This window comes from Dendrobates tinctorius, unplaced genomic scaffold (assembly GCF_039654945.1).
Source record: "Dendrobates tinctorius isolate UK_male_01 unplaced genomic scaffold, ASM3965494v1 ptg000003l, whole genome shotgun sequence".
In the NCBI taxonomy this organism is placed as follows: domain Eukaryota; kingdom Metazoa; phylum Chordata; class Amphibia; order Anura; family Dendrobatidae; genus Dendrobates; species Dendrobates tinctorius.
This window is the reverse complement of record NW_027361671.1, coordinates 92536818-92549549: the sequence shown is the minus strand read 5'-3', so window position 1 is coordinate 92549549 and position 12732 is coordinate 92536818. Positions and strand designations below refer to the sequence as shown.

At 39.9% G+C, this 12732-nt stretch overlaps 1 protein-coding gene across 2 annotated transcripts in view; it reads right to left on the bottom strand.

Moving 5' to 3' along the window:
* Nucleotides 1-12732, bottom strand: part of KSR2 (kinase suppressor of ras 2) — an 887084-nt gene that overhangs the window by 232806 nt on the left and 641546 nt on the right. For both annotated transcript variants that reach the window (XM_073560006.1, XM_073560082.1), the window contains exon 13: nucleotides 1609-1657. In XM_073560006.1, coding sequence (XP_073416107.1) covers nucleotides 1609-1657 — 49 coding nt within the window. The remainder of the gene's footprint in view (nucleotides 1-1608; nucleotides 1658-12732) is intronic.

Sequence of the window (12732 nt, the reverse complement as noted above, 5' to 3'; positions counted from 1 at the left end):
TCTTGATGAGGAGGTATGCTGGAGTTAGACATTCCAGCTTCATAAAAAGGACAAGTGACATGTATTGCTCTGTGCACCTTGTCACGCATCATGCTCCTGCTCTGCTGGAGTAAGATTTGGGGAGTAGCAAATGTCACCGCTCACCTTGAATTGACGAGTGGTTAAAGACACCAAAAGTTGCAAACTGTTGGCTTATCTCCAAGTTGAGCCCAAATTTTGTGACTTTTCAAAGCTTTTACACCAGAATTTTGGGGTGAAAGCTTTGATAAATAAGGCTTTTGAAGTACCTGAATCTGGAGAGACCATTCATTAATTGACAGTCCAAACACACATTACTCTTTATATTCTTCTATTCTACAGTTACCAACAATTTATTTTGTTCCTCTGACATTATGAATGCTACGAGAATCCAAGTTTTAATGCTTAGCGGTCACCTGAATATGGGCAGCATATTGGAGAGAAAGGTCCACGCTAATATGAAACAGCTCCGACCCCACTCTATTAGGCCAAGCATGATTCTGGACTGTTGCAGAGTTATGCCTGGACTGTTTGCTTTGTATCAGGCACTTTTTGCACTAAAAGATTTGTTCCATCTTGGACATTTTTGGCATACCGATAGGTTGTTATTGTCAGCAATTGTTGGAGCTTTTCTATCCCTAACAGAGCAGAGTGCGGTCTTATTCTCGAGACAGATGCAGGTTCCAGCAGTAAGACCTCTAGGGTATTTTTTGTCAATATGTGATAAATATTCCAGAAAAACCCCTTTAAGGCACCACTCCAGTATTTTTCTTTATTTCCTCACTGGAGTGGTATCACTAATGCACGTTCCCGCCTCTAGTAATATACTTAAATGCGGCCGTCTTCAGCTGTTCTCGGTGCCGCTCTGATCATCTTTTGTAGGTTGTGACCCACTGGATCTACGGTGTTTACTGTATGAGCTGGAAGTCACTACCCAATGTAAGTCTATGAGAACCAGCACAAGGTTCTTATACACTTGTATTGAATGCTAGTGATTATTACCTCTGACTTCTTGTCAATCAGGAGCTGGGGTCACTAGATGGTAGAACAGGACCGGAGCGGCGGCGAGAAGAGACGGCAGCTGTAAGTATAATAGGTGATACCACTTTGGAGGTGAAAATGAAAAAAAAATTAAAATTATTAAAATAATTTGACCCAAGGTAATTTAAAAGCAAGAACATTACAGCTACCACTGATCCAGTGCTCCAAAAGAAATATTTAACAAAGCCCAAACTTATCTGCGGCAGATCTATGGTGCTTACGAGAGTTGAGCGACTTTGGTCGGATCGGGTTGTGGATGACATTCATCCACTCAATGCCAACTTTTATTCCCCATTGACTTGCATTGGGGTCGGGTTTCGGACGAAACTCCGACTTTTTTTGCCCTAGTCGGACCAGTTTCACCTGAAACAAATTTTGTTTCATGAAACCCGATCCGACCAAAGTCGCTCAACTCTAGTGCTTACATCTTTGTAAAAATCTATATTTTACAATATGTCCTATAATAATCTGGCAATTTGTAACATATAAAAAGAAAAACAATGTTAAACTTTACAATCCCTCAAGACATGAACCAATGCGATTATTTACCTCAGATGTTGGCTCCACTTCAATTTGAAGTAATGGATTTCCTTCATTACTGGAACAGATAATAAAAAATTCTGTTGTAATTACTGATATTTGGATAATGTCATGGGAACAGGACAATTAACATAATAGAATTTGTGATTTTCTAAATTTGCCTATTAAAGTCATAACATTAAGCATTAGCAGGAACATATCAGAAGATTAAGGTGTCTGCTTTTCATACATTTTCTAAAGTGTATTCTCAGGGGCAGAACTTCAAGCTCCTGAACCCGGTTGTGAAATCTGTAACAAGACCACTACCATTGGGACATTACTTTTATAATCGTTCTTATGCAACTTAGTCAAGTGAATTAAACTTTTCAGAATAAATTGCTGAGTAAAATATCCATTTATCTGTGTGTTATGGTGTCTATGATGGTCATATTAAGGAAAATCTTAATCCCTTAGTCCCTCAGTTGAGGGCCTCTCAATCAGCCACCTAGTCTCCTTTCTTGCATGACTAAGAAGCAAGAACTCCTGAAAAAGTGGTTTACAAATAAAGTGTTTTCCTTTTGAAGAAGATTCTGGTTTTAGCTTTACATACCTAGTCATGTGCAAGCCTCACTACAACACTGACTTCTAGGATGACCACCCAAAATGGATGGCAGTACAGAAGGAGCTCTGTTTCTCTGTAAAAAGGATGTTTGTTTGTATCTATGTAGCAACACTCCTGTGTGAATGTTCCCCGTGCTGTGACATGACTGCAAATTCCATCTTCATTGTCCATCTAATATAACATATAGCCCTATGTGCATTATAGAAAGTCATGGGGTAGACACAAATGGCATATGGCGCATGTCAAGGGGTAGAGACAATAAAAAATCCTACGTTATTCATGTTCTGAATTGATTAAGATGGTTTTGGTGCAATGGGGTTACAGTTTTAACTTGGGGTCTCGGTTTCTTCTTACAGCCATGAAAAGAGGGGTAAAGAATATGTGTTCCAAACTAGAGCATCTGTAGGAGAACTATAGACTGAGATCATGCTCAAGGTTACCACACCCTTCCTGTGAAATGAATGTTTTTCCTTCTTTGAAAAGTCTGTCTTGGCACGGAAGATGGATGTTTTCTGGAGAAATGAAGTAAATATCAACCCAATGGTACGCTTCTAACCTCAATTGCTTCCAGCTATTTGTGTCTGTTTTTACAAAATGGTTTGGCAGATGTGAAAAAATCAGTTTATAAAATGGCTTTAGTGCAGAGACCTTTTAGCATAGTTTTAAAAGCTGCTCTTATATGAGAAGACTTTCAGTTCAAATCAGAAACCATTGTGTGAACAGTTACAGCAGTATGTAAAAGTTTGGGCACCTCTGGTCAAAATTACTGTTATTGCAAACAGTTAGGCAAGTTGAAGAGTAAATGATCTCTAAAAGGCCTAAAGTTAATGACATATTTCATTTGTTTTTTATCCCCCCCAAAAATAACAATAATATTATAATAGTAATTTTGTACATTTTAAAAATTCCAAAAAGGAAAATGGGCAGATGCAAAAGTTTTTGCACTCTTGGTGATTTGTGTGCTCAGATAACTTTAACCAAGGTTTCAGACCTCAATTAGTCTGTTAGGGTTATGGCTTGTTCACCATCAACATGATTCAAGTTTTCTAACTTTATAAAAACTCATCCTCCTCTAACCTTGTGCCAAAAAATTGCAACCATGGGTTCTTCTAAGCAGCAGCCTAGCACTCTGAAAATTAAAATGGTGGAGGCACACGAAGCAGGAAAAGGCTATAAGAACAAAGCGTTTTCAAGTAGCCCTTTCCTCGGTTTGAAATGTAATTAAGAAAAATGGCAGTTAACAGGAACAGTAGAGTTCAAGATAAGGTCTGGAAGACCAAGCAAAACTTCAGTGAGAGCTGCTTGCAGGATTGCTAGTGAAGTAAATCAGAATCCCCACTTGACTGCAAAAGACCTTCAAAAAGATTTAGCAGACTCTGGAGTTGTGGTACATTGTTCTACTGTTCAGAGACACCGGCACAAATATGGCCTTCATAGAAGAGCCATCAGAAGAAAACCTCTTCTGCGTCCTTACCATAAAATACAGAGTCAGAAGCATGCAAAAGAACATCTAAACAAGTCTGATGCATTTTGGAAACAAGTCCCGCGGACCGTTGAGGTTACAATAAAACTCTTTGGCCACAATAATCAAAGCTATATGTGGAGAAAAAAGGACACAGAATTTTGGGAAAAGAACATCTTGTCAACCATTAAGCATGGGGGTGGATCATTCATGCATTGGGGTTGTGTTGCAGGCAATGGCACAAGGAACATTTCATGGGTAGAGGGATGGGATTCAATGAAATTTCAACAGATTCTTGATACAAACATAACACCATCTGTAGAAACACTGAAGTTGAAGACAGGATGGCTTCTACAAATAGATAATGATCCCAAACACAGTCAAAATCCACAATAGACTACCTGAAAAGGTGCAAGCTGAAGGTTTTACAATGGCCCTCACAGTCCTCACATATGAACATCATTGAAAATCTGTGGCTAGACCTCAAAATAGCAGTGCATGCAAGATGACCCAGAAATCTCACAGAACTGGAAGAATTTTCAAAGGAAAAATGGATGAAAATCCCTCAAACAAGAATTGAAAGACTCTTGGCTAGCTACAAAAAGCGTTTACAAGCTGTGATACTTGTAAAAGGGGGTGCTACTAGATACTAACCATGCAGGGTGCCCAAACTTTTGCATCTGCCAATTTTCCTTTTTGTAATTTTGACAATAAGGCTAAGTGCACATGTACCGGAACTCTCGTGGAAATTACCGCGAGAATTCCGGAATTCCAGTCCGCGGGAAAATCGCATTTTAAATTCCCGCGATTTTCCCGCGGAAAAACTAGCATTTTGGAAGCGTATTTAGCTTGCAAAATGCTAGCGTTTTCCATGCGATCTGTAGCATCGCTTGGAGAACTGATTGACAGGTTGGTCACACTCGTCAAACATAGTGTTTGACAAGTGTGTCCAACTTTTTACTACTAAGGCCGCCTATGCGGCATCAGTAGTAAAAGATAAAATGTAAAACAAAATAAAAAACAGTGTTATTCTCACCTTCCGACGTCCCACGCATCCGTTCCCAGTAATCCTTTGCGAAAATGCGATGTCGTCGCGCGAATGACCGCGAGACTTCGCGATCCCGCGAGAACGGACGCCATCGCGGGCATTTTCGCAAAGGACTACTGGGAACGAGAGCGTGGAGAGAGGCGGGAAGGCTGCGCGGGACGCCGGAGGGTGAGAATAACAATATTTTTTATTTTTAAATTCTATTTTTCACAGGGATATGGTGCCCAGAGCCCGGAGGACAGTCTCCTCTCCTCCGGACCGTGGGTACCATCCGCAAATGTTCTGCTTACTTTCCGCTTGGTGTGCACAGCCATATGCGGAAAGTAAGCGGAACAATACATTCCTATGGGTGCGGGATCGCCGCGATTCCGCAAATCAATGAGCATGCTGCGGTTTTTACCGTGAAGCGATTCCGCCACGGTAAAAACAGCAGCATTAGCACAGCATTGCGGAATCCCATAGGAATGCATGGGATGCTTATTTTTCGCGTTTTCGCGGCAAAATCGCCGCGGAAACGCGAAAAAAAGCCACGTGTGAACTCAGCCTAAACGACAATATTTTTTTTGCATAAAATACAAAGGAAATGTGTCATCTATAACTTTAAACCTTTTAGAGATCATGTCATCTTCAACTTGCTTAACTGTTCACAATAATAGTAATTTTGACCAGGGGTGCCCAAACTTTTACGTGGCACTGCATTCTTAAATTAAGTTATTGTTCAGGTTTCTAGCTCTCACACACCATCTCTGATAGTTTTGAACTCAAATTGATTCTTGCTTTGTTCTTTATTTTTTTCAATCTTTTTTTTTTTACTTTTTAGATTTTGTTTCATTTCTGGTAGGCTCTAGTTGTCCACACGAATGTATAAAAAAATTGTCAGATTTTCATCCAGAAAAAATGCAAATTATTTCTTCTGTATTGTCATCCATACATTCATTTATATACAGCAGCAGTTAATAAAAGTTACAAGACCACATATAGTATTGTACGTATAAGAATTGCAGTGTATCCTTAAAAATCAGACGCTGATTAAGATGGGACCTGATTATGTTGCGCTCCGAGTGCTGTCAGTATTTTTATCATGGATTGAAAACAGACCGAAAATATAGTTGTGTGAACGTAGCCTTAGCATCACAACTCTTACAATATACTAAATCTCCCTGGCACACACACTGCATGTATTTATAGTGATTTACTGCAGGTAAAGTCAATAATGTTATGAGAAGTGAAGCTGATCAGCAGCTATAATCCACGTAAAATGACTTTGTTCCTCTGACGCATTCTTTCCATTGTAGTGAGAAATGTCCTCATTCTATACATTCCCGTGAAGTTCTGTGATGCCTCTTGTAGTCATCATAAATGCATGCTCTACAACGAGCCAATCTGCAGCTAGTTAATCTTTACCATATCTGAAGACCTAGGGTGTGTGCACACGCTGTGGATTCTGCTGTGAATCTGCAATGGTTCTGGTCCTGCCGATCCGCAGCAGTTTCTACAGTACTATTATAATCAATGAAAAATGAAAACCACTATGCAGACAGTGCAGAATTTTCCACGCGGATTTGCGGCGGTTTCAAAATCGTAGCATGTCAATTCTTTGTGCGGATTCTGCTGCGGTTTGGCACCTGCTCCATGACAGGTGTCAAACCGCAGGGGAAAACCGCAGGCTAAACCACAGAAAAACTGCAGATAAACCGCGTGGAAAAATCCGCAGGACAATCCGCAGCGTGTGCACACACCCTTAAACTGCCAACTTGCTCTTGGTAATGACGATGACATTTCTAGTAATAATCTGTCAAAATTGTCAAGTGACACATGGATCAGGCAGTTTTCTGCCTTCATCTTTGTCTCTATGTCACTATAATGGCAGAAGTTTATAGTTTTTATAGCAGCCAGTTGGATTGAAGTTGGCATAAGGTTTGCTACATAAGGGTAAGATCACACAGGGTGTTTTTGCTGCTTTTTTCTGCAGCAAAACCTGATGTTCTTGGCAGGAAAGAAGCTGCGGCAAAAATGCAGGTTTAGGTGCATTTTTTGGTGCGTTTTTTTTCCTATTTGTCCATGCTAATGTCCTTGACTTTCAGCAGCAACAACGCTGCAAATAATGATACCTTGCGCTGAAAAAACGAGGAAAGAAGTGACATGCTCTATGTCTCAAAAAACGCAGCAAAGCACAAAATCCTGATGACATAGTGTACATGAGAGTTTTGAAATCTCATAGGCTTTGCTGGTAATGTAAAAAGCAGCTGAATATTAGCATAAAAAAATGCAGCAAAAAAAACGCAGCAAAAACGCCCAGTGTGAACATACCCTCAGAAAAATTAACTGACTGGTGGCAAGGAACAGGGCAGATCTGGAAGTTAGTATGGGGTATTTTCACCTGCAAAACTGCTACAAGGTCCTGTTCACATTGCTTTTATACAGGAAGACTGGTGTTTACATCTGCATCATCTTTTCAGAGTCCATATGATCTGTAATTGTGTCATTTCAGTTCCATTGGGGTATCTATCTCAATTTCATTTATAAAGATTCAGATGGAACTCCCCAGGCGTGCACAGTGTGAGCAATCCCTAACGGAAAATGTAGTAGAGAAGGATGACGTCACATTGAATGGGCTGCACTGCAGTGAATGTAATACTGCATATGGACAGTGGTCATCTAAAAATATACTATACAGTACATAATATGATATACTATACCAAATTGAACAGAGTCGCATAAGTACTCAAACAAAACTTTCCTGAAATCGATTCTTCACAACATCTCAACATTCCTTTTAAGATTAGTTAAACCTTATTGGTTTTAGATAAAGAGACCTATCCTTGGAGTTCCCCCCAAGTTGTAAATACTGGAAGTAATTTGGTGGAAAGAGGACAAGCATTCCAGAGCCTGCATATACAGTTGAAACCAAATATTAATAATTATGGTATTCCTAATTGACCTAAAATGGGAAAGGTTTATTCTGATTTCATGTCAGATATTGAGAATAACATGCATATGTGTCTTTTTATATAGTGTATGTAAGAATGGAAGAAGTTTGGGACCACCAGAAGTCTTCCTAGACCTGGCCGTCCAGCCAAACTTAGCAACTGTGGGAGAAGAGCCTTGGTGAGAGAGGTAAAGGAGAACCCCAAGATCATTGTGGCTGAGCTCCACAGATGCAGCAGGGAGATTGGAGAAAGTTCCACAAACTCAATTATTACTGCAGCCCTCCACCAGTCGGGCCTTTATGGCAGAATGGCCCGACAGAAGCCTCTCCTCAGTGCAAGACATAGGAAAGCCCGCAGAGAGTTTGATAAAAAAAAACATTGAAGGACTCCCAGATTATGAGAAATAGGATTCTCTGGTGTGATGAGATAAAGAAAGAACTTTTTGATGATAATTTTAAGCAGTATGTGTAAGGAGAAAAACAGGCACTGCTCATCAACCGCCCAATACAATCCCAACAGTGAAACATGGTGATGGCAGCATCATGCTATGGGGGTGTTTTTCAGATGCAGGGACAGGAAGACTAGATGCAATTGAAGGAAACATGAATGCAGCCAAGTACAGATATGTCATGGATGAAAACCTCTTCCAGAGTGCTCTGGACCTCAGACTTGGCCGAAGGTTCACTTTCCAACAAGACAATGATCCTAAGCACACAGATAAAATAACAAAGGAGTGGCTTCAGAACAACTCTGTGACCATTCTTGACTGGCCCAGCCAGAGCCCTCACCTAAACCCAATTGAGCTTCTCTGGAGAGACCTGAAAATGGCTGTCCACCAACGTTCACCATATAAACTGACGGAACTGGAGAGGATCTGCAAGGAAGAATGGCAGAGCATCTCCAAATCTAGGTGTCAAAAACTTGTGGCATCATTCCCAAGAAGACTCATGGCTGTACCAACTCAAAAGGGTGCTTCTTCTCTATACTGAGTAAAGGGTCTGAATACTTATGACCATGTGATATTTCAGTTTTTCTTTTTCATAAATTTGCAAAAATGTCTACATTTCTGTTTTTTTCAGTCAAGATGGGGTGCAGAGTGTACATTAATGAGAAAAAAATTAACTTTTTTAAATTTACCAAATCGCTGCAATGTAACAAAGAGTGAAAAATTTAAAGCAGTCTGAATACTTTCTGTACCCACTGTAGCTTTGGGACTGTGCAATAGTATAGCATGAATTGTGTGCACTGTGACAAGTATTGCACACTCTAACACTCTAACCCACTAATAATACCCAATGAGTCACCTTTAAAGCAAATCATGCCACCTGAGTGCCCCATCTATAAAGTATTAATACCCCCTTAAAAATAAATTTTGTTTTCTGAGTGCCTCCCCAAAAAGTAATACCACATTTTTGCAACCCCTACCCCCAAAAAATAAATAAAGTTTATAGTCACATAATCTGAGTGATTGAGTCCTTTTCTCCCCTGCACACAAGGCTGGCCGACACAGTTGGTACAAGCATGCTTTTAGTCCTTTCCTTATAAAACGGGAACGCTTCTTGTAGTAATGTGAATAATGCTTATATAATATGATAATTGTTTTATTGTGGATGATTCCTGTTTATTGTTCATATGTGTTTTATGATATTGTAACACGACTATGGAAAATATTAGAGTAAGAGATTAGGGCATAGATCTAAGGATAAGATGTAGAAATGATAGTTAGTAATTGGGGAGTACAGTGGAGGGCACTGTAGTTCAAGAAGTAATTAGAGACAGTAAGGTGATGGTTAACACAGTTTAGGAGCCTCCAGTTACGGAGGGGCACAGGTTTTATAAGGGGGGACACTTACTGATGGAGTGCATATAGTTGGAGATAAGATTGCTCTAGATAAGAGTTTTGTGGGAACAGTCATAAGGCTGAAAGTAACACGGATACAAAGGAGAACAGAGAGAGAAAAAGGGAGCAGCATGAGGACGGCTGCAACCAGGTCCAGTGGTTCATTTCAGAATGTCCGATGCCAACGGCCTGAAAAAGGTATGGAGGAGCCAGCCTTGTCTTCATCCCTAAACGGGAAAACGGATGGGGATTCACAGACAGGAATTAGGTTGGGATTCAGGGAAGCTGCGGTACTGGACAGTATCCTAGGGAGTGCCATCAGAGGAAAGGACAGCACAGGTTGAAGGAACTGTTATCAATGTATCCTACTGCAGTGATATCATCGACGTTCCCACCGGTCCCTGAACTGCGGTGACCTCGGTGAGATCCCCGCTAGCACAGTGAGAAAGTCTCACAGTGTAGCACTAAGCTCAGAGTTCACTTTGAGAAATTTCTCCTGGTGAACTGCGGTGAAATCACGGGCCCGGCTGGGAAAGCTGCCTCAGTGACCAGCGGTAACTTCGATGATGTCACCGCTAGTCACTGTTGCTGCGCTCGCAGCAGCTCATTCATTGGTGGTTCTCAGCCTGGATGGTTGCAGCTTGGCACTGTTCAGGTTGAAAACTGTTTATTCCCAGACATGAATTACAACATGGGACAGAACGACAGACAGGTGAGGGATATGGTTGTTTTTTATTTTTGTTTTATTACAGGAGGCAATAACTTCAATGGAATGGTCGATGATGTGAGTGTGGTTTAATTTAGAATCATTAAAGGAGTCTCTGTCATTCTTTCAATTAAAGGACTTTATTCTGGCTGTGTGATTATTTACAATATAACTATAGGATTAATAATGAATAGGTGTCTCATAGAAGGAGTGTTAGCAGTGCGGTCATGCACATAACAGGGCGACAAACACCCGGGGGGGCCGAACCCGAACAGTACCACGGACTTCCAGGTGTTTGTTCAGCACGGATGCAAAACTTTACAGTTCAGGTTCGCCCAACTCTATCCTTCAGGACATAATGCGTGTCATGCACTTCACACAAACCACAAGACATGACATTATTTTCCAGGGTGTAGAAGAACAGCTGCCCATCGCCTACGACTGCCGCCCTGAGCCCCTTACACCTACAGGATAGGGAGAGGTGGGGCCTTAGGCTCCCTGCTCCACCATGGTCAAATTGTATCAGCGTCATGTAGACACCAATACAGTAAAATTGGTGCTTGCCTGGAAATTTAAAGAATTTGCATTGCCCCAGATCTTTAGCACTAGCAACGCCACAACTACTTTGATTTTTTTAATTTGTTCTTTTAATAAAAAATTTTCACCCCAGAGCAGCCACACCCTTTCCCTACGTTATCCCACTGGTACAGTGTTGATAGCACATATTTTATTATTACAAAAAAATGCTTTATGTACTTAACATAGTGTTCATGAAAACAAGTGTTCATATAGATATACTGTATGAACAAACACTAAGAAACAGCACTATGCAAACATCATATATATGAATTCCATTATTGCTGCACCTGTAAAAACGTGAAATTCTTTCCACACATTGAATCAAATTATGTGAGCACATCTGCTAATGTCAAGGCGATCTCTGTTGGGATCTACAATCTGTAGATCTGAACCTTAATCTACAGGCTAACAAAAAATTATCGGTTTTGTGATTTTTCTTTTCTATTTTTAAAACAAAAAATTGTGCTAAAATGGTAATGTTCATCTTTTGCAAAAATAAAAATAAAAAAAACCCAGCAAGTTGAATATCCATATCCATAGTACTTCAATATGCGTACAGAATATATGCCAAAGTAAAGAAGATATCAATATTCGCAAACAGGATTGGAGTGCACAGGATATTTATCAAACCTGTGCAGTTCCTAAACCCGCTAAGAGCAAAGATGAACATGTTTGCATTCGGATTTTGGATACCTTATTAAATAAAGCTGCACATTTTAAATACTGGCAAGATCAGGTAGTGGCACTACGGATAAAATGTAAATGCAGAAAAAAATTACAGAGGTAGGAGCCCAAGTGATTGCCAATTCATTTTATTTTCTCTGTTTATACAGCTGCCCACACTGCACCCTGCCGGAGGATTAATTTATATCTGTTATTTTATTTGGTCTCCCAAGCTAAATACTAAATCTCTTTTTATGTTTTAGTCTTCAGTTGAAAAGGTAGACAAGCAGCTTTAAAGCATATTTATGTAATCCAGACATTCAAGATGCCAAATTGAGAAAATTACTTTGGAACCTCAAATAGCAAAATATAAAATAGTCAAAGTGAGAACAAGCACATCTTGAAAGGATCAAGAAATGATAAAGTTACATATTTGTACCTGGGATTAGGTATAATGAAAATAATGTACCCTTCAGCTTGGGTACATTGTTCCTCGGCAGCCAATTTTATCTGACTTTAGACTTTGTGCATTTTAGACTCATCTTGGGTCCCGCAATGTATTAAAACCTGGGGCTCCAGTAAGCATATAATAATTCTATCACCCATTTATATTGCCTTTTATTACTATCCATATAAAGAACTGGAATCCATAAGGCTTAAAACAAGCTTACCTACCAAAACAATGAGACTTACTCAACACTGAATTCCTCCTTAACCCATAAAAGTGTTCTATGTTTTTTTTTATCACTAAAAAGGAGTTGTCTGGTCATATCATGTTGATTACATTATCCGTACAATGGAGGGTTAAACCCAGAATTTTGCTAAATCTTATACATAACAATTGGGTAATTTTCATAGGTTTTGAGTAAAAACCATCATTGGTTTGACAATCTGTAGGCTAGGTCTTCAATATCAGCACCCTCACCGATCAGCTGCTACTAGCCCCAGCAGTAGCCAGCTCGAACCAATGAACAAAGCTACACTGCAAAACTTTATTCAATTTGTAGCGGATTCTGCCGAGTGCTGCACATTAGCATTTTATTTTTTGCCACCCTTCTTTGGGTGAAAAACATTGCTGCCAAATGTTAGTTAGCTGTCAAATGGGAATTATGAAATGCAATACCAACTTTGGCCCTCATTCATCAAACAATTTTTACTAGATTTCTAGCATAAAACTGTTAGAAATGATACAAAATTGTCTAAAAAATTTGTATCATTTGGTATTTTGTAAGCCAGTGCCAGTCAAATCCACCACCTTCTTGACAGGTGAGTGAAGCTTCACAGGGAAGGGGAGTAGCTGAGCA